The 24,239-nt window shown below is 37.2% G+C and overlaps 1 protein-coding gene across 1 annotated transcript in view; it reads left to right on the top strand.

Moving 5' to 3' along the window:
* Window positions 1-23,014, top strand: part of TMTC3 (transmembrane O-mannosyltransferase targeting cadherins 3) — a 44,068-nt gene extending 21,054 nt beyond the window's left edge. The window contains exons 8-15 of the mRNA XM_074941934.1: window positions 1,492-1,744; window positions 7,839-7,987; window positions 12,327-12,447; window positions 14,056-14,167; window positions 16,967-17,070; window positions 17,903-18,072; window positions 18,686-18,912; window positions 20,856-23,014. Of these exons, the coding sequence (XP_074798035.1) occupies window positions 1,492-1,744; window positions 7,839-7,987; window positions 12,327-12,447; window positions 14,056-14,167; window positions 16,967-17,070; window positions 17,903-18,072; window positions 18,686-18,912; window positions 20,856-21,673 (1,954 nt within the window). The 3' untranslated portion in view covers window positions 21,674-23,014. The remainder of the gene's footprint in view (window positions 1-1,491; window positions 1,745-7,838; window positions 7,988-12,326; window positions 12,448-14,055; window positions 14,168-16,966; window positions 17,071-17,902; window positions 18,073-18,685; window positions 18,913-20,855) is intronic.
* Window positions 23,015-24,239: the final 1,225 nt, after the last annotated feature.

The raw sequence follows: 24,239 nt of genomic DNA, 5'->3' as shown, positions 1-24,239 counted from the left end.
ACTAGTATATTCAAACTTGTAGGCAGAAGGTGAAAGCCTTCATTAATGAAGCATTTTCACTATATATAGTAGCAATGTGTGTATAATAAACCTCGCACACGAATAATTTAGTTTTTACAGTAAGTAAAACTGCAGTCCTTCAATTCTAATACCACTCTTCAGCTGCATTTCTGATTATCAAGCATCAATACTTGGAATGTATAAAGCCTCCTGTATCATCTAAAATAGCTAGAAAAAGATAAATTATTTCATGTTTAGATGAGAAACTATTTTTAGTAATACATTTATTAAAAGAATAAGGTAATGGAAGCTGTGATTTCGTTTGAGAACTCAATATGAAGTAATCTGAAAAATTAAATGATTGAAGCTAAAATATTTAAAATCTAATTTTCACTGTTTAGGCTGCATCTTTGTATATCGGATCAGACCCGATCCTCCAAGTGCTTAGCCCACATGCTTAACTTTAACCTCAATAGGATTACTCACATGTTCAGAGTTAAGCACGTTGGTCCCATCTTGATGGACAAAAAGGGTGCGTTATCATAATGTGACTGAAAAGTCCCATTAGGATGAAAGCTAACACATTTGACGCAGTGTTAGCTGGTTGTGTTTTAGTCTAGATATATAATATTGTGTAAGTACATATTTATAAATCTAGCCAGCTATCACTGCTTCAAACATATCAGCCTCCACTTTTTTATTTTACACTAATTTGCCTGTATTTTAGACTGCAAACTTGAGTTTTTCTCTTGTAAACATGTTCGTCTATGTACTAACATTTCAGTTTGAATAGAAATATAATTCAAAACTACATGTACTGCTGCAGTCAAAACAAAATAATGGAGTAAAATAATGAAAGACTATGCTGTTTAGTGAAACTTGAGATACTTGTCTCTCATTCTGTAGACTCCATTCTTCAAGATATTGGTTCTTTATTGTGGCCAGGCTTTGGAAGACACATACCCTTTACTATTAATTTCATTGCTCTTACTATTCATAAATTTGGAATTTTGTGTCATTCTTGTGAGTGATATGTAAATGTAGTCTACGAGCATTTCCCCTAAGAAATTAGGCCTAAATACTTAATTATGGCCAAAGACTGCTCACAACAAGGGTTTTAAAAGTAGTCTGTGTGCTAAGCTAGTTGTGTCACATCCCAGCCCTCTGAAGAAACTTAGAGCATACTCTGGCCTACTCTAACTTATGCCATCTGCCAGTGGTCGTAAGGAGCTGATATGGCAAGTGATTACGGAAGCCCCAGCCAATTCTCCTTTCCCTAGCCATGCACATTATAAATGCAACAAAGATAAGATGGCTTGGGAGTTCCTAATCCATCTTTATCCTGCTGCAGGACTCCCCTACATAAGCGATGGTTTAGGTCCAGCATCTGGCTGTGGTGTGGTGCAAAGTGACTGCGTTGCAGTGTGGGGTCTAAGCTGTAACTTTTTTTCAACTAAAAGGTCCTTTTCTTTTTCTTCTCTTCTTACTTAGGTTTGATAACCCAGCTGCTGTAAGTCCATCTCCTGCAAGGCAGCTGACTTTCAACTACCTCCTCCCTGTAAATGCTTGGCTTCTTCTAAATCCCTCAGAGCTATGCTGTGATTGGACAATGGGAACTATTCCACTTGTGGAGTCTTTCCTAGATATAAGAAATATTGCCACCATTACATTTTTTTGCTTTTTGGGATCTTTGATTGTCTTCAGTCTCCGATACCCTGGGGATTCCTCCAAGACTGTATTGATGGTAGGAATGATGCATGTTTTTAGTCCTTTTGGTTACAATGAAGTGGTCTATGCTGAAAGTAGTGAAAAACTCCTGAGATTCCCTTAGCTCTTCCTTACATCAACTTCAGCATCATTTTTAAGCAATAAAAGGGCTTTTCCTGATAAGGAATCTTGAACATTGAGACTCCATAGTGCCAGAGAAAATAATCAAGTTCAGAGAGAAAAAGGATTAATAGAATTTTCACCACAAATAGTCAGTTAAATAGTACTAGCTTATTTTAAAGAGGCCTTTTTATTTCGAGTGTTTAAAATGTCTGCTTCACTGATTGAAACATCTCTTTTTATAATAGAATGTTCACTGCAAATCTCCTCATGTAGCACAGCTGCATACACATGTTTTTTAAAATCCTTTTAGCTGTTTGATACTGATTCTTTGGCATGAAATCTAAGTGTCTGGAACCTAGTTTACCAGAAAATGGGGATGCATTACTATATAAATTAGATACAATTATCCTCTCAAGTACTGTAACATGTAAACAACACTGTAGGTCAGAAAACTGCTTCTAATCTGCTGTCTTTAGGGATATTAGTACAGTGAATTCCTTGTAGGCGCGATGTAGGTGGTCCGGCAAACATGAAGAAACATTGACTTATGTCTTCTAGAATATTCCATTTTCAAACCTTGATCAAAATAGCTGCTACCATGCAACTTTCTTTTCCTCCTAGATCTTTACCCTATTAAGAAACATCACACAACAGTCAGTAAGTAAAATGGGTAAACCCACTCTTTGTCCAGTGAGACTATTTGCAATGTACATCTACTTTGTACTGATGTATAAAAATCTATACAGTATAATTATGCATCTGTATCACAGCTAATTTTGTAGGTGAAATCTTTTTTCACCATCTGGTAGTACTTATTATCTAAATAAACTAGGTAAGCTATAAATGCTGCCTGATAAAGGTATAAGACAGTTGCTGTTGAGATATCTTAATTGTGATTAGAAATCTTTTTCTAAAGTAATCCACAAAAACTGAAATTCTTTTCACTAATTGGCTCATTTTGAAATAAAAACTCAGTGACTTCCAAGTGATACCTGTTCTTAGCCAATGGATATAAGGTGTTTTCTGCAATTAAAAGTTTTGTTGCTTTAATTTATCCAGCATAGTTAAAATGGCAGACACCGTCTTTCACTTACACACCAGTTTTGAACACAGTTTTATACTGGTATAAAAGTGTTGATACCTATATAGCTCTTTCTGATTCCGCAATGCAAAATAAGCTATATAGTATCTTATACCTGTAGAAGCGTGCCCACACTTGGTCTTTTACCAGCATAAGTGTATCGGCAAAAAATCATGCCTTTGACTCACATACTTGTTCTGGTAAAAAGTGTAGACTGTGTCCTCATTGTCCATCGATGGGGCCCCATCTATTGTCTATGAAGAAAATTTGGTGTTATGACTTTTTGTGTACCTCTTTATTTTTAACTAATTTTTTACCTCTCCATTTTTACAACACGTTGCTTATATAGTGTTTGTTAATCTACCATCCACAAGATAGGAGTTAAAATAGGGTCCCAAAGCCACTTTCTAATTGGGTATACTGCGTGCTTTGGTGTAGAATAAGTAGTTAAGCCATCAGGCCTAACTGCAGATATTATTGTTCCCTGCATCAAGACAGAAAATGCTATCACAGCTCCTGGTATTGAAAACTGCCAGAAAACCCTATTGACTCTGGTTCAAGTTTAGCTGGGTTTCTATTTCCCTCCTTATCTGTTTTGATCTCCTAATTAAACCAAAGTATTTATAATCTGTAATTCAAGATATTCTGATGACAGAGATATTTTTAATTTATGATTTAGCGTTAAATTTTCCAAGATGAGTACTTTGTAGTAGTAAGCGAATGGCTATAGCAACTTCCATTGAATTAGGTGAGCTTTTCCCCTCTTAGTTTTTTGACAGAACTTTTTTTCTCACCTTTAGTTTAGTTACATCTCTCAGTAACCAAAGAGAGCTGTAGTTAAGGTGGCACTTTATGCTCTAAAAAGCTTATGCTGATATATTCATCTTAGGTGTTTCCATGTGTTCATCACTGCTGTATCTACTAACAGATTTTAATTAAATGATTATATCTGATTTTAATGTACTTTCCCTGTGAAATTGATATGGACTGGAAAAACAGGTTACAGTATATGGTTAAGCAACAATTTTTTCTTCATCCCACAACTTGGTATTAGATTGATTATTTTAAAATGCAGTTCTGCTCCATAAGTCCCTGTGAATGTGACACCTAATTACTTAATGGATTAGCTCCATGTGTGTTCACTAATATCCATTTGGTTTAGTGACAAAAATAAGTTTACTGCTTGTTACTCCTGTCAGCACTTCAGAACTACAGCAGTTGAGAGAGCAGGCTAGATTTTTTTTTCCTTCTTGTACATCACCAACAGAGGAACCTAAAGAAATTAGGTGTCCAGATCCCACTGAAATTTGGGTTCCTACCTCCTTTAGGCACCTTTGAAAATCCTGATGAGATTTATTTACTAACACTCAATGAGTTACACTTGAGCAAGCACGCTGCAGGGAGTGAGGTGTCACTGCTGGCACTGAGGGCATATTTTGGTCTACAGATGATGATGATAAGAAAAGAACCCACCTTATCAGTTGGATCTCAGGTGGAGTTTGCAAGTCTGGCAGTTGGGTGGCGAATTCTAAACAGACATTAACTGTGCTCATTTTACATATACCATATTAAATGTGGAATCCCGCAATGCCATTTTACAGACCATTTTCAGAATAGAACAACATCTTAAAAGAAAGCTGCCATTTTTGCTTGACATAAGCAGTCTGAAAATCTTGTTCTTGGAAATAGCTCTCCAGAGTCCATGTCAGTACGTACAACTGGGTGTTATCTCTGTAATAAAGCTTAGCACCTTTCAAGTCATTTTGGTTTTTCTTGTTCCAAATTTCCTTTTGACTTTTAACTAGTAACTCAAGCTGTTGACTTCAGGTAGCAGACTGTTGTTCAAAATCCTTCTTTCTGAAGTGCCTGACAGCAATTATAGAAGGTGCGGCAGTATGTACATCCAATTCCAGCTGCCTTAAACAGATTTAATTAGTATACTATAGAAAACACACAGTAAAGTTGGTGTCACAGCTTTTTATTAACTCAGTATGAAAGATCTCCTTAAACAGATCCCAAATATTACAAGTATTTAAGAAAACTGAACACAGTTCAATTTATACTGCTATTGAACACAATTGGTGAACAGTTAGGGCATTTAAATAGCTCTTAATATCAATGAGACTTGATAATTAGTGATTGCATCCCCGCCTTGTATTCTTACCCTGTTCTCCTTGTTAGTGCAGTTCTTGTAGTAATTTCTGACCACGTTAACTCTGAGCATCATTTTTTCCCTAGACTCTTTACATTAAAAAAAACTACTACACAATTCCATCCAGGGCCATTACCAAAAAGTCACTGTTATACAGGGGACCAGTGACAGTTCTCATGTCCAGCACCACTAAAGCAACGGTTCCCAACTTCACGTTGCCCATGACTATGAATTGGTACCTAAACTATCTTCAAAAAAGAGTACACACCTTTTTTAAAGGAAATTGTCCACTTTCTCCTCTCAGTTCCCAATGAGTAGTAATATCTGACAATATTATTTCCTACCACCACATCTTTGGAGAGTTGGTTCACTCTTCTAGTAAGGGAATTACTTGAAAAAGGGACCAGGACTGTGCCATAATAGACTTGCAAAGAAAAGTGTATTAATAACATTATGTATCTCTTACTAAACTCTATACACAAGTAACTCTCTTGCCTTTTTCCAAATAAATTGCTTTACTTGGAATTACTTTACTTTACCCCAATGCTTTACTTATATATTTATTTTATACTTCTAAAATTTTTTCAACAGATTACAAAAATAAACATGAAAAAGTCAGTTAGGCTTAATATTAGGAATTATAATTTTAGAGCAAAACAATTTTTTAAGTTCAGATATAGGTTACTGCAATAAAACTACTAGCTGCTAGTGGTTAAGTGGCCATAAATATGGCAACGTTTATTTTATAGCATAAAAGGGAAATTCAGGTTATATGGCTGTTTGTTAAAGATATATCTATTACAGTATGAGAGTTAAATATATATCTATGGCAGCATAACTTATTTCCTATATGAAGCTATATTTCTTCATCTTACTGCAAATGTCAGAGTATTTGAAATTCAGTATTCATGTTCGGTCAGGTTTATAAAATACCTCTCTTTTTCAATATGGGCTTGTAAATTTACTGAACTGTCACATAAGTAGATTATTGAAGATTTCCAGCCAGTTGGCTTCACTTGAGAGATTTATACATCCAAAAAGCCCCAAGAAAAATGGGAAAATGTAAGCAAATTTAGTTAAATCAATTTTTTTCAGTGCTTCATGAAATCATTTAATGGATTTAGCTCTTGAGTGTCCCTAACAGTGTAATCAACATAAAGTTAATTTAGGCCTTGTCTACATTGAGCTTTCTGATAAGTTACTGCAAAGTAGCTCCACCAGCATTAGCAATGCAGGGAGTGCTAGTGTAGCTTGGTTGAGGGCTTTTTATACTATCACTTCTCTGGGAGGAGGAGTATGATTCAAAGGCAAAAATACCAGCAGCCAGTCTACACTTATGTTCTCATTTGTAGAGCTACCACTGTGCAGTGGGAAAAATTGACCAAAAAAAAAATTTAGTGCAGAAACAGCCCTAGGGTGGCTCAGGACTATGAGCAGGCTTGTCTAAACTCCTTCATAGTCTGAATGATGACTTTGCCAGTTTCTGGTTTTGGGTCCACTATATAGTTGTGAGCTGTAGCAAATACAAATGCAATTGGTCTTTGTTTCAATAACAAAACCATTTTTATGGAATGAACATGCACTATTTTGGAGATATTTGGCATGCATACACTCCATGTGTAATTGTAAAAGATGTACATTGGTTAAAATGCTTTTAAATCAAATTGCAATTTCCAAAACTTGCCTTTTTATTAGAATGTCAAATGTCTTCTTAAATATACTGGATTAAAAATACTTTTAAAACCAACACATACATTTTGTACTGATAGTTTTGGAGTGAACAACATGTGGGTAAGAGTTGTGAGGGAAATATTTTAAAATGGACAAGAAATGTTCACAATAATTTCACATTCCTATTGATGATAGGAATTCAACTAGCCACATGTTTGAATATGAATCCAAACATAACTGGATCTAAATCAAGTTTGAAAGTACCATTAAAGTGTCTTTGGAAGAGTTTCATTCTCTTCCTTTAAATATGACAAAAGCGTCTGGGATGGATTCAAAGGGCCATATTATGGTTCAGAAACCGATGGAACTGGATTCTAGAACTTCTCTGATAGAGCTGTTACATTATACAATTCAGTTTTGTGTAATGTATAAGAAAGATAAAATTAAATCTTATTTCAAACCATTGGCAAATAAGTTCAAGGCAAATTAAGAAATTCATTTGTGGTTCTGATGTTCGTATGTTGTACTAATGCACAAGTTTAACAGCACACAAGTAATCTACATGGATAAGGGGCAAAAAAGAATAGTTGTAAGAGTCATAATGTTGAAAATTCTGACTTTCATGTTACTGAAACATGGTGATTTAGAACCTAGGACCATCTCATGTCACTTTTTGTATGCAGAATTCCTCATTGAAATCAGTGGGAAGTTCTTTAACATGATGGTATAAAGTTGTTCTTGCTGTTTTCCTATTGTTTTTAATGCATTATGAGAACCGTTGTTTTAAAGAAATGTTAGCAGGTGGATCTTTTTTCCCACTTCCAGCTTGTAGGCAACCAAATAAGTTAATTGGTAAAGCTTCATAGGTAACTAAGCAAAAATGGGTTCTTTCTCTTTGTAGACTAAAAATTACCTCCCATGTGAAAAAGATCCATTCTTAGTGTAATGTAGAAATTACACTTGATTTGTTAAGTGTACTTAGTCGTCTTAGTCTTTCATAAGGATTGTTTAATTTTTTTTATTATTTTTCTATTTGTTCAGGTGGCAGGCACAATTTGTAACTCTAGTTTTGATTACTAGTTCATGTTTGCTTTTGTTTTCTAGGCACTCTGTTTAATAGTGTTGCCATTCATTCCTGCATCGAACCTCTTTTTTCCTGTTGGGTTTGTAGTAGCAGAACGAGTGTTGTATGTCCCTAGCATGGGATTCTGCATTTTAGTAGCACATGGGTGGAAAAGATTATCAAACAAAAGGTAGGTCAAAAAATAGAGGGTTTTGGGGGGGAGGGTGTATGTAATTCTATGAATAAAGATAGTAGACAGAAACCAGGCACAATTAATTAATATCTGTAAAGTGCTTTGAGATTGTCTGATGTAAGTGCTATATAAATGTTAAGTATTACTGCATATTAATCTCTTTGTTCATTATAAAATAAAGGTAGATAAGTGGCTCTGCAAGTTTCTCCTAAAGAGCTCTAACCAGCTGTGTTTCTGTCTTTGTATGTTATATCAGTTATTCTAGTCCAGGTTGCCTCTTGAACAAGGACTGCCAGTGAGGATTAATTTTTGGCAGTTTCGTGATGCGAACAGATGTCCACAAGGGACTTGGGAGGAGGTCCTCAAATATATTGTCAGGCTGTACTAGAAGGACAGGAGTGGTTTAATTAGGCCACAACTTCATTATTAACTGTCTGGGAGTACCTGGCAGATAAAAGTGTACAGCGTAGGTAACTCCATGATCATTTCAGTATCTACCAGGGGGCTTCTGTCAGTCTCCCCACCTTTTCCATCCTGGTCCCCAGCCAGCCATCCCCCTATTCCCTGGAACAAGGGTTTAGGTGGGGCTATAATGGGGGGTTTGGTGCCCTGCTGTACCAGTTATAGGAGCCCAAACCCTCCCTATTTCTAGCCTTTTAACAAATGCCTTTTTTAAATCCTTTACCAAACTATCTGATCACTGTATCCTTTGCCTATGGAGTATCTGCACTGGACATCCACCCCACAGAATTGAGTTGCAACCTCATAGACTAATGCCTGTTCCTTGCTTACCCCAAATAAGCTTCCCTTTCCTCTTCCCCCCCCCCCCCCCCCCCGAACCCATTACTTTGCCTCAGTCAGTCTGGCAGTGAGGAGGAAATTCCTTCCCAGCCCCCTGAGAAAGCAGCACCTATCGTGGGAACTCACAGTGGATCATGACCAAACCTAGTATTTCACCACTTTCAAGGGTGGGTGCTGCTTCGGTTGGTCCAGAGGGCTTCCCCCACCCAGCTTCTGCCTATGTACTCTCCCCCATCTTCTGGTCACCGGGGGCAGAGACAAGTTAGGATCCTCACACTGATCTGCTCTGCAGCTACAGCAACATCCTTGCCACTTCCCCACCAAGCCAGACCATGTACCCCGGCCCTCCCCGCTTAAGATGCGGTGCAGTAATTTTAACTAGTATTCAAAATGTTATTTGGACCTATAATGTCATTGCTTTAAAATGTGGTGTTCATTTGGCTCTTGTAGATTCTTGCAATGAGAGAGCCGTGAAATTCAACCTTTCTGCTATTTTTAGGTGGTAATGAGTCTTTTGTTTGAAAACAAATTTTGAATAGGGAGAAACATATTTACTCACCTGCTTATGTTGAAATCTGTCTTTTTTTTCTATTAAAAAATGATCACCAGTCAGAGGAACCAATGACATCTTGAAAACTGTCTCAGATTAAGGGCCTGTATGTAATTTTAAAATTACTTTTGTTTTAAATATACTTCTTGAACTAAAACTTGGAGGTAAAAGAAGCTACTTTTGTTGGTTTATGTGTAGGATGAACATAGATCCCATACCATTATCACAGGTGCTTTCAAAATGTTGTTCTGCCTTGTGGTAGTGTCTTGCTTTTAAAGTGTCTGCACTGTACATATGCTAATATGAAAGGCTAATGTACTTAATCCCATTGCATCACTTAATTACAGGTTCAAATATTGTGAAGCAATCGTGGAATTCATATCACCACCTTCACAGAAGAGTATTTGGGTTTCTTTGATATTTCCCTGATTAATTCACAATCCTTTATCCTGAGCACTTTATTAGCTTTTAATATTTCTAATTCTTTGTGCCTTTGCACATATGAATTGAAAAGATATTTTACAGTTGTTTAAGTGTAGAATAATTGGGTTAAAATTTGTTTTGAGATTGAATTTGGAAACTGAATCAAATGTTAAGAAAGGAAGGTAGTCCTTACCTCCCTCTTTCTCCTGATCCACAAATTGTAAGCTCGAAGGATTTGACTTGTGTAATTAAGTTTCTATAATGTATTGGTAAAAAGCAAATTGGGAGTGTCTTTCAGGTGATAGCAGAATTTACAGTGCAGGTAGGCTTTCATCTTGTAACCTGAGGGGTGCTTTCAACTGAGTGTATGGTTCACTACTGAGCATTTCTTCATGATTTTTATATTCTCTGTGATTTACCTTTTTCCAAAGGGTGTTAGTGTCAATAATTGTCTTTTTCTTTAATAAAATTTTTTAAAAAATAAAAAGTTTCTTTGAAACCAAATATTTTCTATTGCAGTGCAAAATTCTTTATTTCAAGTTACATGCTAATGTTGCTGCTAAGTAGACCTAGCCTTTCTAAGCCTAATAATTAGTCCCATCTGTTTTTAGATCAAAGAAACACAAATGTTTAATTTTGTTTTCCTTAGCATTGCTATACACTTTCTAAAGATTACGCACAAAGCAATGTAAATTAAGAATTTGTTCTAAGGAGAATATGTTCAAACTTGACTTATACTTTATTTAAAGGACAAATATTGTCACCTGTGTATATTGAACTGCATAGTTTATATAATGTACATATAAAATATATTTGTTTGCTGTATATTTAAAAATGTTGATTACTGATTTAGTTTTATGAGATGCAGAGCTAAGGATGGACAGTGGCAGCTTCTGTGTACAGGGCCACCCTATAGGAGACATTGCACAAACTCCCAGTCTCACTTTCACAGCCCTAGGACTACAGTGATATGAGAGCAAATGCCCTATAAATGGACATGAGATTTCCTGCTGTCTGATACCTGCCATCTGCAGAGCCTTTCCCCTGCCCCCTGGACACTATGTTCATAGGAAGGTCTCAGGTGTCCCTGGACCATTCGCACAGGCACCTAGAGGGTCTTGCGTAAAGAGAGAGGCCCCATTGTCTCAGAAAGGTGTGGGAATAGCATTAGTTCTCTTTTTGAAAAGAGAACTAATGATGTCTTGGTAAAGGGGCAAGGATTGATTATATAAATAAGGCATGTGCCAATTGCCATAGTTTTTCTGGCCTGTCTTCCTCATAGGTCTGCACAATATCTAAAACATTTTAAATGCTACTGTAGTATAAAAGAGACGTTTGTTTTCATGATGCCCCCTAGGGAAGCAGTAGTCCCTCACTCTTATTCCAAAAATACAGCACACAGGGAACAATTATTATAGAACATACAATATAAGAAACAATTGACAACGAGCCACTGCAAGTTGTTTACATTTACACAGTTGCATAAGAGAAGCATTTTAAAGCTTTCTTAAAACCAAACAATTTTTAAATGTATTTACCAGAAGGTTACTGTGTCCTTACTAGTTTTTTCCCAGTGGATGGATTAGGATTTGGGGTCCAAATGATCAGGCTGCTACCATATTTTCTATATCTGTCTCAGATAAATCAAGTAGCACCCCCCAAAACACCCAGTCTGGATAGAAAATAAACTCTAGAAAAAGAAGTTTCATCATTTCAGGCCAAAAGTGACCACTGTGGTCATCTAATCTGGCGTCCTGTATGACACGGGCCTTAGAACGTCAAAATACATCCTTGTTGATGAAGTTGTATTGAGGAACAGGCTGGTCACCTAATGCTGAATTTTCCTCATTATTTTCAGTTTTTAAAACTGATTTAAAAAGAGCTAAAAATACATTAAAACTTCCTTCCGTTTAAGAAATTGTAGTGGCCACAGGCTGTTATGGGATTGTGAATAGATAAGTTGGTCCAGGAGACAACCTCTCCACTAAGATGATGTCCAAACTATGTAAAAGTTAGAGAAATTGTGCAGTAAAAAGCTTGTATAGGATGGTCCTGTATTAGACAAAGATGATTGAATAGATCACCTAGTAGGCATTCTCAATATCTGCTTTTTAAAATACTTAAATAACTTTTTCATTTGACTTCAGGATCCCATTCATTGCCTTAATTTTGAATTGGACTTTTGAGTTTGTCATATGTAAGGACCTCCCACGTTCTTATTTTAGTTTTAGAAAAGTGTTGTGGATTATTGTAATAAACTTATTTATCAAATGGACATTGTGACATTATAATTGATACAGTAAATAACAAAAGTTTGAGGCTAAATATTCTGTTCCTCAAAGTTCAGAGTTTAAATTAGTTGCTAGTGTTCAGTTGGAATAAATTACAATATCAATTGCAAAATGTTCCCTTTTCTTGCTTTAACTCACCAATGAGTAACAATTATACCTACTCTCTGGAAGGAGGTAAAATATCCCCCTTAGCATAATATTGAAATAGTGTAGTGGTCCAGTATTTTTACACCTCTGGTTTTAATTTGGTTTTGGTTTTTTTGTTTAACAGTGTGCTGAGAAAGCTGTCCTTGGTTTGTCTGTCTGTAGTGCTATTCACTCATGCCTTAAAAACACTGCACAGAAACTGGGATTGGGAATCAGAATACACCTTATTTATGTCAGCTTTAAAGGTACAGTATTATGTTTCAAAGTGGCGTAGGGCAAGTAGATAATGGATCATTGGCTGCACTGGAAGGACAGGAGACGCTAGATGTGGTTTAATTAAGCCGCAGTTTTATGCTTAAATGTCTGGGAGTACCCGGCAGATAAAAATGTTCAGTTCTGGTAATTCCATAATTGTTTCAATAAATATACCCGGTGGGCTTCCATCAGCCCTCCCCCTTACCCATCCTGGTCCTCAGCCAACCTGCTGATCGGACCTTGCCATCCCCCACCTCAAATGAGGTTTAAGGGGGGAGGGCTATAAAGAAGAGGGGATTGGGTCCCTGCCATTCCAGTCATAGGAGCCACAACCCTCCCCCCGTATTTCTGCTCCTTTAAAGATGACTATGTTTAAATCCTTTGCCATTTCTGATCACTATCCATTCCATATGGAGTACCTGCACTGGACATCCACCCCACATTTACATAATTAGTTGCAATATCATAGCCTAACTCTCATTTCATGTTTGCCCCAATTAAGCTCCCATGAACCTGCTGTGGGGGAGGTGGAAATAAAAAACCGTTCTCTTTGGCCAATCTGGTGGTGAGTGAAAAATTCCTTCCCAACCCTTAAATAAAGTAACAACTAGTGCAGTGCCCACAGTGGATTGTGACAAACCCCCATATTTCACCACTTATGTTGGAGCAAGGGTGGGCGCTGCTCTGCCTGGTCCAGGTAAAACAGGGCTTTTCCTGCCCTGGCATGGACCTATGTAATTCCCCCTCTCTTTCGGTCACCTGGAGTTAGGATGGGTCAGTGTCCCAACACTGGCCTGGTGTGCAGCTGCAGCAGAAAATCATTCCCTGGCTCTCTAGTCCTTAAAAGGTCACACACCATTTTCCAGCAAGCCAGACAATGGCCCCCCACTACTTACTGTGCAGTGAGACCTTTTAGCCAGTTTCTTCAAAATTCTAAGTGCAGCTGAGCAAGATAATATTGGAGAATTGCAGTGTTTGGTTTACAAGTTATGTTACATCATGGCAATCCTTATGCCCAAATAATTGCTTCTGAGAATGTTTTAAAACCAGTGTGTCATCTCACATTGGAATTAATGTGCAAAAAAAAATAAGGTATTGGGGCTTTTTCTTGATTGTGAGTAAGCACAATAAGCACACATTTGAAGGTGTTGTAGAGCATGGTTGATCATTTGGATGAACCCACAGATGCATTTATTCTATTGAGGACCAAATCTCTGAAAAATGTGAGCCCCAAAAATAAGCCATCTTTGAATTAAAGGTGAGATGGAGGAGTCTGTTTACTCTTGGATGCCCATTTCCCTTTAAGAATTGTAATACAGATTGGATGGGTTTGGGACTTTTATAAGGATTGAATTTGACAGAGCCTGGTAAATAAAACAGATTCCTGGGCAACAAGTTTACTTTACTTGCTGTAATTCTCCCAATCTGTGATTTGATATTCTTTTTACATAGTAGTTTCATGGAATTTATGTAACTTTCTAAATTATTTGCTTTGCTTCTTTAAATGTATTCAGTATAGTTAAAAGCACTCTAATAGTTAAAAGCACTCTAAGTGATATATACTTGAAATTTAATATCTGTATGCCTTCCATATTCAGGTAAATAAGAACAATGCCAAACTGTGGAATAATGTGGGTCATGCTCTAGAAAATGAAAAGAACTTTGAAAGAGCTTTGAAATTCTTCATACAGGCCACACAAGTGCAACCAGGTAAAAGTTATCGATGAGTTGCATTTACTCAGGTGCCTTCAGTGGTGTTGATGATTTCTTCTTAATAATTTGATACTTTAAGGGAATCTCTCTTTTTGTAGTCTATTCTAAGTGCACTCTTTCAAGAAATTACTTCTGCATTAATTATGTTTGTTTCCGTAAGTGAACTTTAAATCATGTAATATATTTAGTGGGTTGACTATAGCGAGATTATTCTCTGTAAGAAATGTGGACAAAATATTATCTTATTGTAAACTTTTCTGAGTGAAGTTTTGTGGATCTACAGAAATGCAGGGTTTTTAATCTCTTAAAAGGAATACAGTCTAAGTTGTAACAGAGGTTAATGAAGCTTCAAGTACATATGCAATATTAATACTAAATAAATATTCCTTATACTTTATGTATTGTTAATACTGTATTGACACAAAGGATGCAGGTAATACAGTTATATTTTTTTAGTTTTCAAACCTATCTGAAAGGAAAAAGTAAATAACTTACAGTTTAACATGCATGTCATATTTGTGGAGCACTACACACAAAATTTGGTGTGCTTTTTGACATTCTATACAATGCACAGTACATGTTTTATTATGTAGGAGTTGTGGTTTTGGAGTGCATTATAATTAATTGTATGGTTGGGTGTTTTGATTATTTTTTTTCGATGCAGTTACAGCTGTTAACAGGGTATTAGCTGTTTAAAAACAAAGGGGAGAGAGTGAAAAAGGATTATTGTCACCCAAGGTTCTTTGCACTTAAGCTGCCATGGTGAGAGAAAAATTGCTAACCAAAAACCCTTATGATCATTTAGCTTTTGTATGCCACACTCTTTCTGTTTTAGTGGTTTGTTTGTGGTTTTGTAGTCTCAAAATGACTTCAAACCGCTAGTACTATTACTGTTTTCAAAAAGCTTTAGAAATAATTGTTTTGCTTTGATGTTTCATCTTGCCATTACTCAATTATGAATTAACCTTTTAAGTGCTGTGTATTAAACTATGGGGTCACAAAACTGTTATAGATTGCACTCACTTCCTTTGTCAATAAAGATATCTGAGATTAATATGTTCAAATAACTGTGTAAATTTAGCCAAAAGAAAGGAAAACAGAAATTTTCTAAAGAGAATTGGAAGTCATTCCTGGCTTCTTGAAAGGTAACTTTGAAGAGTGGTTTTGTATTTTAGTGAGGTGGTTAGTATTCAGATCCATTTGCTGCTCTTATCAGAATCAGACTTTGTCTTCTCCATCATGTAGGGTTTATTTGATTACTTCCTCTGCCTTATTCTGTAAAGAAGACATAAAAAGCTCCATTGGGTTCTGTTTTGGGATGTCAGTGCTTTAAGCCCAAAGGGTATTTTGTTTGATTCAAGACGAGCACGTAAGGTCTGCCTTCGTCTGTAAAAGAACTTTGTAAAAATGCTTATAATCTGGTCTTTGAAAAGTCTCTCACTAGAAAGTCATATAAAAACATCGATCCATGTGAGCCGATTTGTCATCCTCTTGTCAATTCTACTTGAACTGATCTGCTGGATAGCCACGTAGAAAGTACTGCAGTCGTTCACCTCAGATTCTTTCCTAGATAATGTTCTCACATATGGAATCAAAATGTATGGGATGATGTAGAAAGTATGCTTAGAACAATCTTGTTCAGTGTTCTAACATCAGCTTCTGAACATTGAGTGCTTTAGCCAAGAATCGATTTTTACCGAGTTTGAAAACCCTAAAAGGGATCTACTGAGTTCTTATGAATAAATAACCTTGACACAATTCTGCTTATAATGTTTTCCTGTGTTACTTTTTCTTTTGTATATTGTGATACAGCAGGGCAAAGGAACAGTGGGAGAGGGGAGATATATAAACTCTAGGCTAATTAAGGCATGGTTCTCTGTACTCTAGGGAAGATTACTACAGGTTCATTGGAGCACCTGTAGCCAATTTAAGGCCCTGTTAGGAACCTAATAAAAAACCCCTGCTTCAGGCAGACAGTGTGTAGCGAGGACGGAGAGAGGACTGGAGTTTGGAGGTGTGTTGCTGAGAATTGAAAGACCAGAGAACTGGAGGAAGGGAAACCCTTCCCCAGCATCAAGGACTGAGGGTAACCCTGCCCAAGGTGGAAGAGGGTAAGAAACCCACAGGGGTTGAGAGGGGCTGAGGCTCAGAGTGAGGAGCAAACCCAGACCTCTCCCCCACTTCCCTCCTCTACCACCTGTCCAGACAACTAGTGGGCTCCTGGGTACCCCAAGAACAGGGTCAAGGGGTGGCGTCCTAGCCCCTCTGCCAAGAAAAGCACGGGACCTACCGTACCAACATCAGCCGTTTTGTCACAATATCCATGTCTTTATAAAAGAGAACCTCTTAATTTTTATCTCCTGCTTACTCTTAACCTAAAGTCATAATTTTTATATAATTCTTATGCAGTGTAACTTGTCCCTGTGCAGAGGCTTGTACACCATTTTGGTTCACCCACAGTTAATTATTGTGAAGACTTTTCTTTTATTGTCACAAACAGAACTGTGATTTCAGGTGAGAAGTGTCAGGAAAAGTTAGAACTCTTCAGCCATCAGATGTATTTCAATAAAAAATTCCTTCTTTAATAAAAGGAGAAAGGGGAAGATCCACAAGAAGTGTAACCAAAATCCAATTCATTTAGAATATTTTATCACTTTTCCAGCAGGCATCAATGACTCCTTAATATTCCTTTGGCTTACGTTTATAATGGGGGCATTAATATTTAATATTCATGAGGCATAGATTTTTAAAGACACTTACTTATATGAGACATGGTATATCAAATTTTTTTTTAAGATGATATTGGTGCCCACATGAATGTAGGAAGAACTTATAAAAATTTAAACAAAACCAAAGAAGCGGAAGAATCATACATGATTGCTAAATCACTGATGCCACAGGTAAGTAGTAATGTTTTTTAACTACCATCCTTTCAAATCTTTCTAGGTATGTCTACAGTTATGATGGTCTGTAGAGTACTGATGCTGCATACCCAGCTAGCGTGAGTAGGGCCCTACCAAATTCACGGCCTATTCTGGTCAATTTCACAACCAGAGGGATTTAAAATTGGCCAATTTCAGATGTTTACATCTGAAATTTCAGGGTGTTGTAACTGTGGGGGGTCTCAAACTCAGAAGAAGCCCCAGGGAAGAAGCCCTAACTGGGTCACCCCGAGCCCCAGCAGGAGCCCTAGGGGAAGAAGCCCCGAGCCTGGGTGCGCTGAGCCCCGACTTCAGCTGCAGGGCTGAAGCCTCAAGCCCAGACTGCCCTGAGCCCCGGCTGGGGGCTGGAAGTCCCAGTCCCGGGCTGCCTTGACTGGGGTAGGGGAGAGGCCCTGAGCCTGGGCTACCCTGACTGCAGCCGGCAGGAGCGGAAGCCCCCAACCCCAGGAGCCACTGGCGGAAGAAGCCCCGAGCTCGGTGCCCAGCGCCATGGTAGGAGTCCCGAGGTATGGCTTTTTTTTTTTTTTTAAATAAGCTTCTTGCCATATCAAATTGCACTCTCCTGTTTTTTTTGAAGGGAAGGGATTTATGATGTTTTAGAATGTATATTATCAGTGCTAACATGGCATTGTAAGTTCAAGTTGTTATATATCCTATGTTATCTTGACGATGATAAAAGAAGTTTGGAAAGCAGCTTCATGCATTTAACTATATGCGTTCTTTCTGATTTTTGTTTTTAGCTTTCCACTGGTTTATTTTTTATTTATTTATTTTATTTTTTTTTGGCCAGATTATCCCAGGTAAAAAATACGCAGCACGAGTTGCTCCTAACCATCTAAATGTTTATATAAATCTTGCAAACTTGATTCGGGCAAACGAATCTCGTCTTGAAGAAGCAGATCAGTTGTATCGACAAGCAATTAGTATGAGGCCAGATTTCAAACAGGCTTACATTAGCAGGTATTTTTGTTGATTTGGGGAGATTGTTTATTCTTCAAAATATACTAAAGTTTTGTTTAATATTACAGAACGCCAATAAACAACTTAATTTATTTACTCTATAAGGGAATTAGTTTTGAACTGTTTATTTAAGAATAGGGGGAAAAAATCTGTCAGTTTACATTTGAAAACAAGATACAGTTTTGTTGGTTGTAGTCAAATATCATAATTCGTTCCCAGTTTATGAACTTCTACTACTGGTAATTTGCCTCCAAGCTTGTTCTACGTTGTAATTTCATATGTCAGTATAAACCATCCTGCTTTAAAGAATGCTTACTCACAACCTTCTTTTCATATCCTCTGGGGTTGGGGCTCCAAACTACGGCCTGTTCAAATGGACAGTACAGCAAGCTCTGCCCTAAATTCCTGTGTCTGCAGTGCGGCCTTTTTAAAGCCGCCTGACTAGGTCTTAATAGGATTTCATATAAAATGATCTGATTATTTAAAGTTTTCTTTACTTCTGCACCACAGCCCTCAAATTTAGGGAAACAAACTGTTAATAACTTTTTATTGTAAAATATATGTGTATGTTTCTTTGGCATGAAAGTTAAACAGAAATTTGGTTCCTCGACAGGGGTGAATTACTTTTAAAAATGAATAAGCCTGTGAAAGCGAAGGAAGCTTATCTTAGAGCCCTGGAATTGGACAGAACCAATGCAGACCTGTGGTACAACTTGGCAATTGTTTACATTGAACTAAAAGATCCAACAGAAGCCCTGAAGAACTTCAACCGGGCGTTAGAACTTAATCCTAAACATAAACTGGCATTGTTCAATTCTGCGCTACTCATGCAAGAATCTGGTATGTTGGTTTGCCTAAAATATCTACTCTATATTTGTATTTGGGAGAGAAGGTGGGGGCAGGTACTTGGTGGTGTGGGTGTTGTTTAAGGGTCCCAGACACCATTTAACCCTTCCTTGGGGGAGGGATAGATCAGTGGTTTGAGCATTGGCCTGCTAAACCCAGGGTTGTGAGTTTAATCCTTGAGGGGGCCATTTAGGGATCTGTGGCAAAAATTGGGGATTGGTCCTGCTTTGAGCAGGAGGTTGGACTAGATGACCTCCTGAGGTCCCTTCCAACCCTGATATTCTATGATTCTATGATTTACACACACACTGATTAAGCTTCTAATGATGTCTGACTTGTCATCTTTAGAAAACAGTCACATTCTGTTTTTCTCAAGAACTGCAATTTCCTCTCATCATTGCCCCTCTAGGCTTTTCTAGACCCTATGAAACTTCTTTAGTTTTACCAGGGTTTTACTTCTGCATGTAACCCATCTGATGTTTGTGCTTGTTTTTAAGTCTGCATTATTTTTCTTATTTTTAAGGTACCTTCTTATGCATATAGAGCAGGGGTGGCCAAGTTTATTGACCCTCTGAGCCACATATGATGATTTTCATAACCTCAAGAGGCAAGCGCACCTGCCAGGGCTCAGGGCTTCAGCCCCTGTAGGACTCACCTGCTGGGGCTTTTGGCTTCTGCCTGCAGCAGGGTGGTGTGGCTTGAGGCTTCTTCCCCATGGGCCTCCCAGAAGCCACGAGCTCCCCTCCCTGCCAGTCTATTAGGCATGTGGGGGACGTGGTGAGCTCCGGGAGCTGCACTTTGACTGTAAAAGAGCTGCATGTGGCTCACTAGCCACAGTTTGGCCACCCCTGGTATAGAGCATACATAAAATCCTTGTCTCTAACCAGTTTCCCAAAATGCTTGTAAATGTTGACAACTATTTCACATACATTTATCTATTCTTCACTGACTAAAAGTTTCCATTGACTTCATTGGGCTTTAAAGCTGATGTTAAAGAATACCTGCCTCTTTCTATATGTTGCCTTGTAATGTCAGTGGCTAATGTAAATCTACATCAGTGTTCACTTATTTTGCTTAATTTCTAGTAGAAGTTTTTGAAAAGTATGGTTACATAAACCCTGTATATGCACATTGGCAGTTACTAAGATTATGTGGCAAAAGTAACTAGTTACAAATTTACTTTTTACTGCGGAGAAAAGAAGAGTGAACTGCCTCTTAATAGGCATAGTGTGTATTCTACATAAAGTTGAGCAAAATCCCATGCTAAAATATATGTAGTGGAGTGTCGTAAAACGGTGCAATGAGCTGTTAGTTAGTTTTCACCATAACCTGATCAGACGGCAACCTCTTTGCAGTGTGTGCTCCAGTATTTAAGCAAAAATCATACCTGACAAAATTTGAAACACAAGAACTTTAAAAGGTGTAAAATAGATTACATGGGCTGTCTGTAATTGTGGAAGATTCTATGATCTTGGATTTGATATGCTGTTGGAAGATATTTTAGCTTGGCTTTGAGGTCAGACATGATGATCTAATTGTCCCTCCCAGCCTTAAAATCTATTCTTTAACAGTAAAATGAGGTCCTTTCACTCTGATTGCCTTTGCAAGAGCTATTTGTCTGAATTGACCTTTTCTCCTCATTCTGTTTGCTCACATCTTCTCAGACTTCTAGAGATCCCATTATTTGGATCTATCATATCAAAACTAAATCTTCTTCTTCAACAGGGAAGAGCACTATGATATGTTTATATCTTTTATAGCCTTCAAAGATATAAAGTAGCATTTGAGACCCCGCCATTTCTGCAACTTTATTTAATGCTAAGCATATATGATATTAAAGAATGTTACTTTTTAGTTTAGGGGTTATGTTAACATTTTTCAGGGCTATTCTGAAAATGTTTGCAAAAATATGTGTAATATATTTTCTGTCACTTTAGGTGACCCTACACTTAGACCTGAAGCCAAGAAAAGGCTGTTAAGTTATGTGAAAGAGGAAGCACAAGATGCAAATGGCTACTTCAACTTGGGTATGCTGGCGATGGATGACAAAAGAGATGCTGAAGCAGAGTCTTGGATGAAGAAAGCCATAAGGTTACAACCAGGCTTCCGAAGCGCTTTGTTTAATTTGGCACTGCTTTATTCTCAGACTGCAAAAGAGCTGATGGCTTTGCCAGTCCTGGAAGAGTTACTGAGATATTATCCTGATCATACCAAAGGTCTGATTTTAAAGGGAGACATCTTAATGAACCAAAAGAAAGATATAAGTGGAGCTAAAAAGTGTTTTGAAAAAATCCTGGAAATGGATCCTAACAATGTACAAGGAAAACATAATCTTTGTGTAGTTTATTTTGAGGAACGAGACTTAATAAAAGCAGAAAAATGTCTTGTTGAGACATTAGCATTAGCACCGCATGAGGAATATATTCAACGGCATTTAAATATAGTCAGAAGTAAAATTTCATTGCTCGGTGCTGCAGAACAGTCAACATTTCCAGCAGATGGGACTGCAGCTGTGGGGGAAAAAAAAATTCCATTTGAAAACTTGAAAGAAGTAAAAAATGAACAGAAAACCACCCAGACATTGAATAGTAACATTAACAAAGGACAGTCAAATAGCAAGAAACGAACAGGCAAAAATAACACAGACAAAGAGACTAAAAAAAAATCTACAAAAGAAATCAAAGACATTGAAAAAAAAAGAGTTGCTGCTTTGAAAAGACTAGAAGAGATCGAACGGATTTTAAATGGTGAATAGCCTTTATCATGTCACAATAGAGCAGGAGGAGGACTCAACTTTTAATTATTGCATAATGTTTGATCAAACTGGAAATTAGACTGGTGCTTTGAAAGTGGAAAGAATATTGACAGCATATCATTTAACAAGCAGAAGAGGGCTGCTTTACAACACAGAGTATAATCTGTCGAGAAACCTGTAACATTTAATCAAGTGTTTTTTTGAGTTGGGGGTTGAGTATGAGAAGAAAACATGGATCTTCTAATGGTGAAGAATGGCACTCTAACACTAAAATACTGGTGGCCAGAGAGACCCTGTAACAGTATTCTCAAGGAAGCATAAAAAAATCTGAATGGAGAGTTAATGGGGTAACCCAGATACATTGCAGCTTGATTCTGTATGATTCTATTTTTATTAACTTTTTCTAAATTTCAGTATGTCAGCCATTGAAATCTTTCTAGATCTTCACTATGCAGTAAACTTTTATTTGCATTACTAGTGTTCCAGAGCTTAACAAAGAATAAACAACACGCACTGTCACCAGTGGTATTTTTAAGGTAATTTTTTTCAAACAATATACACTGATGCAACAACACTCTAAAATAATAAATGCAACTGTTTTCTAAATATGGGATGACACAATAATGTTTTAATTGTTCTTCATTTACTATAAAAATAATTTGTACTGTTTTATCTAACTGATAAATAGAAATCCTGTGGTGCTCTCATGACATTTTACTGTGGTTTTTCCTTTTGAAAAAAATGCATATGCATCTTTCTTTACTACCAGTCACCAAGTTGTAAAAAATCATTGTACATCAAACCTTTGGGGGGGGTTGGTTCATTTGCTCCTAATTTCACTGGACACTGACAAATGCATCTCAGTAACTAGTATGCTGTGCAGTGGTCCATGGAGCATTTTTATCAATTGATTCCATGGTGTAATAAATTATTCATTATGTATAGTAAACTGGCTTTATTATTTGCATTCATCGAACAGTATTTTAGTCTTGTGACTGTCAACATTAAACTAATTATAAAAATGATTTACCTACTCTTTATGGCAGTTATAATAATTAAGCCACTAATTTCAGCACTGTTTAACATAAGGAAATGTACCTTCTGATTTACTTCCAAGCACCAAACTCCTTTATTGTTTGATATTTTGTCACCGAGTAAGCATGATTTTTTTTATTAAATATTTATTTTGACTACTGAATTTCTAAAAAGTTTCCGCTAACATGTCTGTCACAATGCACAAATGTAATTTCTCACATGAAACATTTTGTTTGATAATTTCAACATTGTTTTTATCCTTGTGGTTATGCATATGTTTTTGTTTAAATATACCGTTGATTACCTAAAATTGCCTATTTGTCTTGCTTTACTGTAGATATGAAACATGAAAAGAATCATGAGAATCACAGTTTAATTCAATAACATTTTAATTGATACTGAAGTCTTGTTTCTTATGCAGAGTCTCCTTATTTATTTCAAATTATATTCACATTAGAGTGAGCTCAACAATAACCAACAAAAATAGCTTTTAAAAAATCTGATTAGGAGTCCTCCTATTAGCTTAGTTTCAAGTAGCATAGATCTAACATGTCTGACTTAATTAAAACTAAATCAGTGAAAGCAAAATCAGTAATTTTACAGGCTGAATTAAAAAATATATATATCCTAAATATTTAGTTTGGCAAATCATCTCTTATTTTATTAACATGTTATTTTAGCCTTTCATTTCAAACAAGGAAGGAAAACAATTCAGGAAGAAATTAATATTCACATTTAGATGGTGGACTCTAGATAAGATCACAAAGGCGACCCTGAACGTCCTCCTTCTGTACATAGTTAAAGGCACTCTGGTGCCTCCACTGCACTGTCTATACCACTATATTCTCCTTCCTCACCCAAAAAAGACCTTGTGGAGGCTTCTCCTTGAAGTCCAGGGTTGATGCTATAGGGAGATGAGAGAGATCAGTGTGGGGAGGGGTCAAAGTATACATATCTTCCATCTGGCTCCATGGAAATTTGGTGAAAAAGATACTATGGGTTGCATTATCTTTTCCACAAATGGTTTTATCTCCCTCCTCCTTGTAATCCCACAGCTAAGGAAAGGATCACAGCTCTAACCAAGCCACGGCGGGTATACAAATACAGGGCTCCTCTGCAGCTCACCCAGGCTTTCCATGGGTCCTCAGGGATTTTCCAGGCTTGGGAGAGAGGGGTGTGGAAACCTCAGCCTTCTTCCCTTATGCTTTCTCCCTGTTCTCATGGGATTTTCCATGGGAGGAGATGATCTGGGCCATGACTGCCTTATCCAGTGTAACTATATTGCACCACATTTGCAGCAGGAAAATAACTTTTATAGGCCAGTTGATGTATAAAATTTAATGTTATGTATATATTCGCTACATGAGAAACTTTTTCACTAAAGCCTTTTAGGAGGAGAGGAATTTTAGTGTGAACCTATCAGTAGCCGGTCTGCTTCCTGGCATTTTAGTTAGTCTTCAGATCAGGTTCTTTAGCTTCTGGTTAGGATCTTAGTAAGTCACCTGCACAGTCAAGATCCTTTCTGTTACTG

The sequence above is a fragment of the Natator depressus genome, chromosome 1 (genome assembly GCF_965152275.1).
Source record: "Natator depressus isolate rNatDep1 chromosome 1, rNatDep2.hap1, whole genome shotgun sequence".
Lineage (NCBI taxonomy): Eukaryota > Metazoa > Chordata > Testudines > Cheloniidae > Natator > Natator depressus.
The sequence above is the reverse complement of the archived record's forward strand: the minus strand, read 5'-3'. Positions and strand labels throughout refer to the sequence as shown.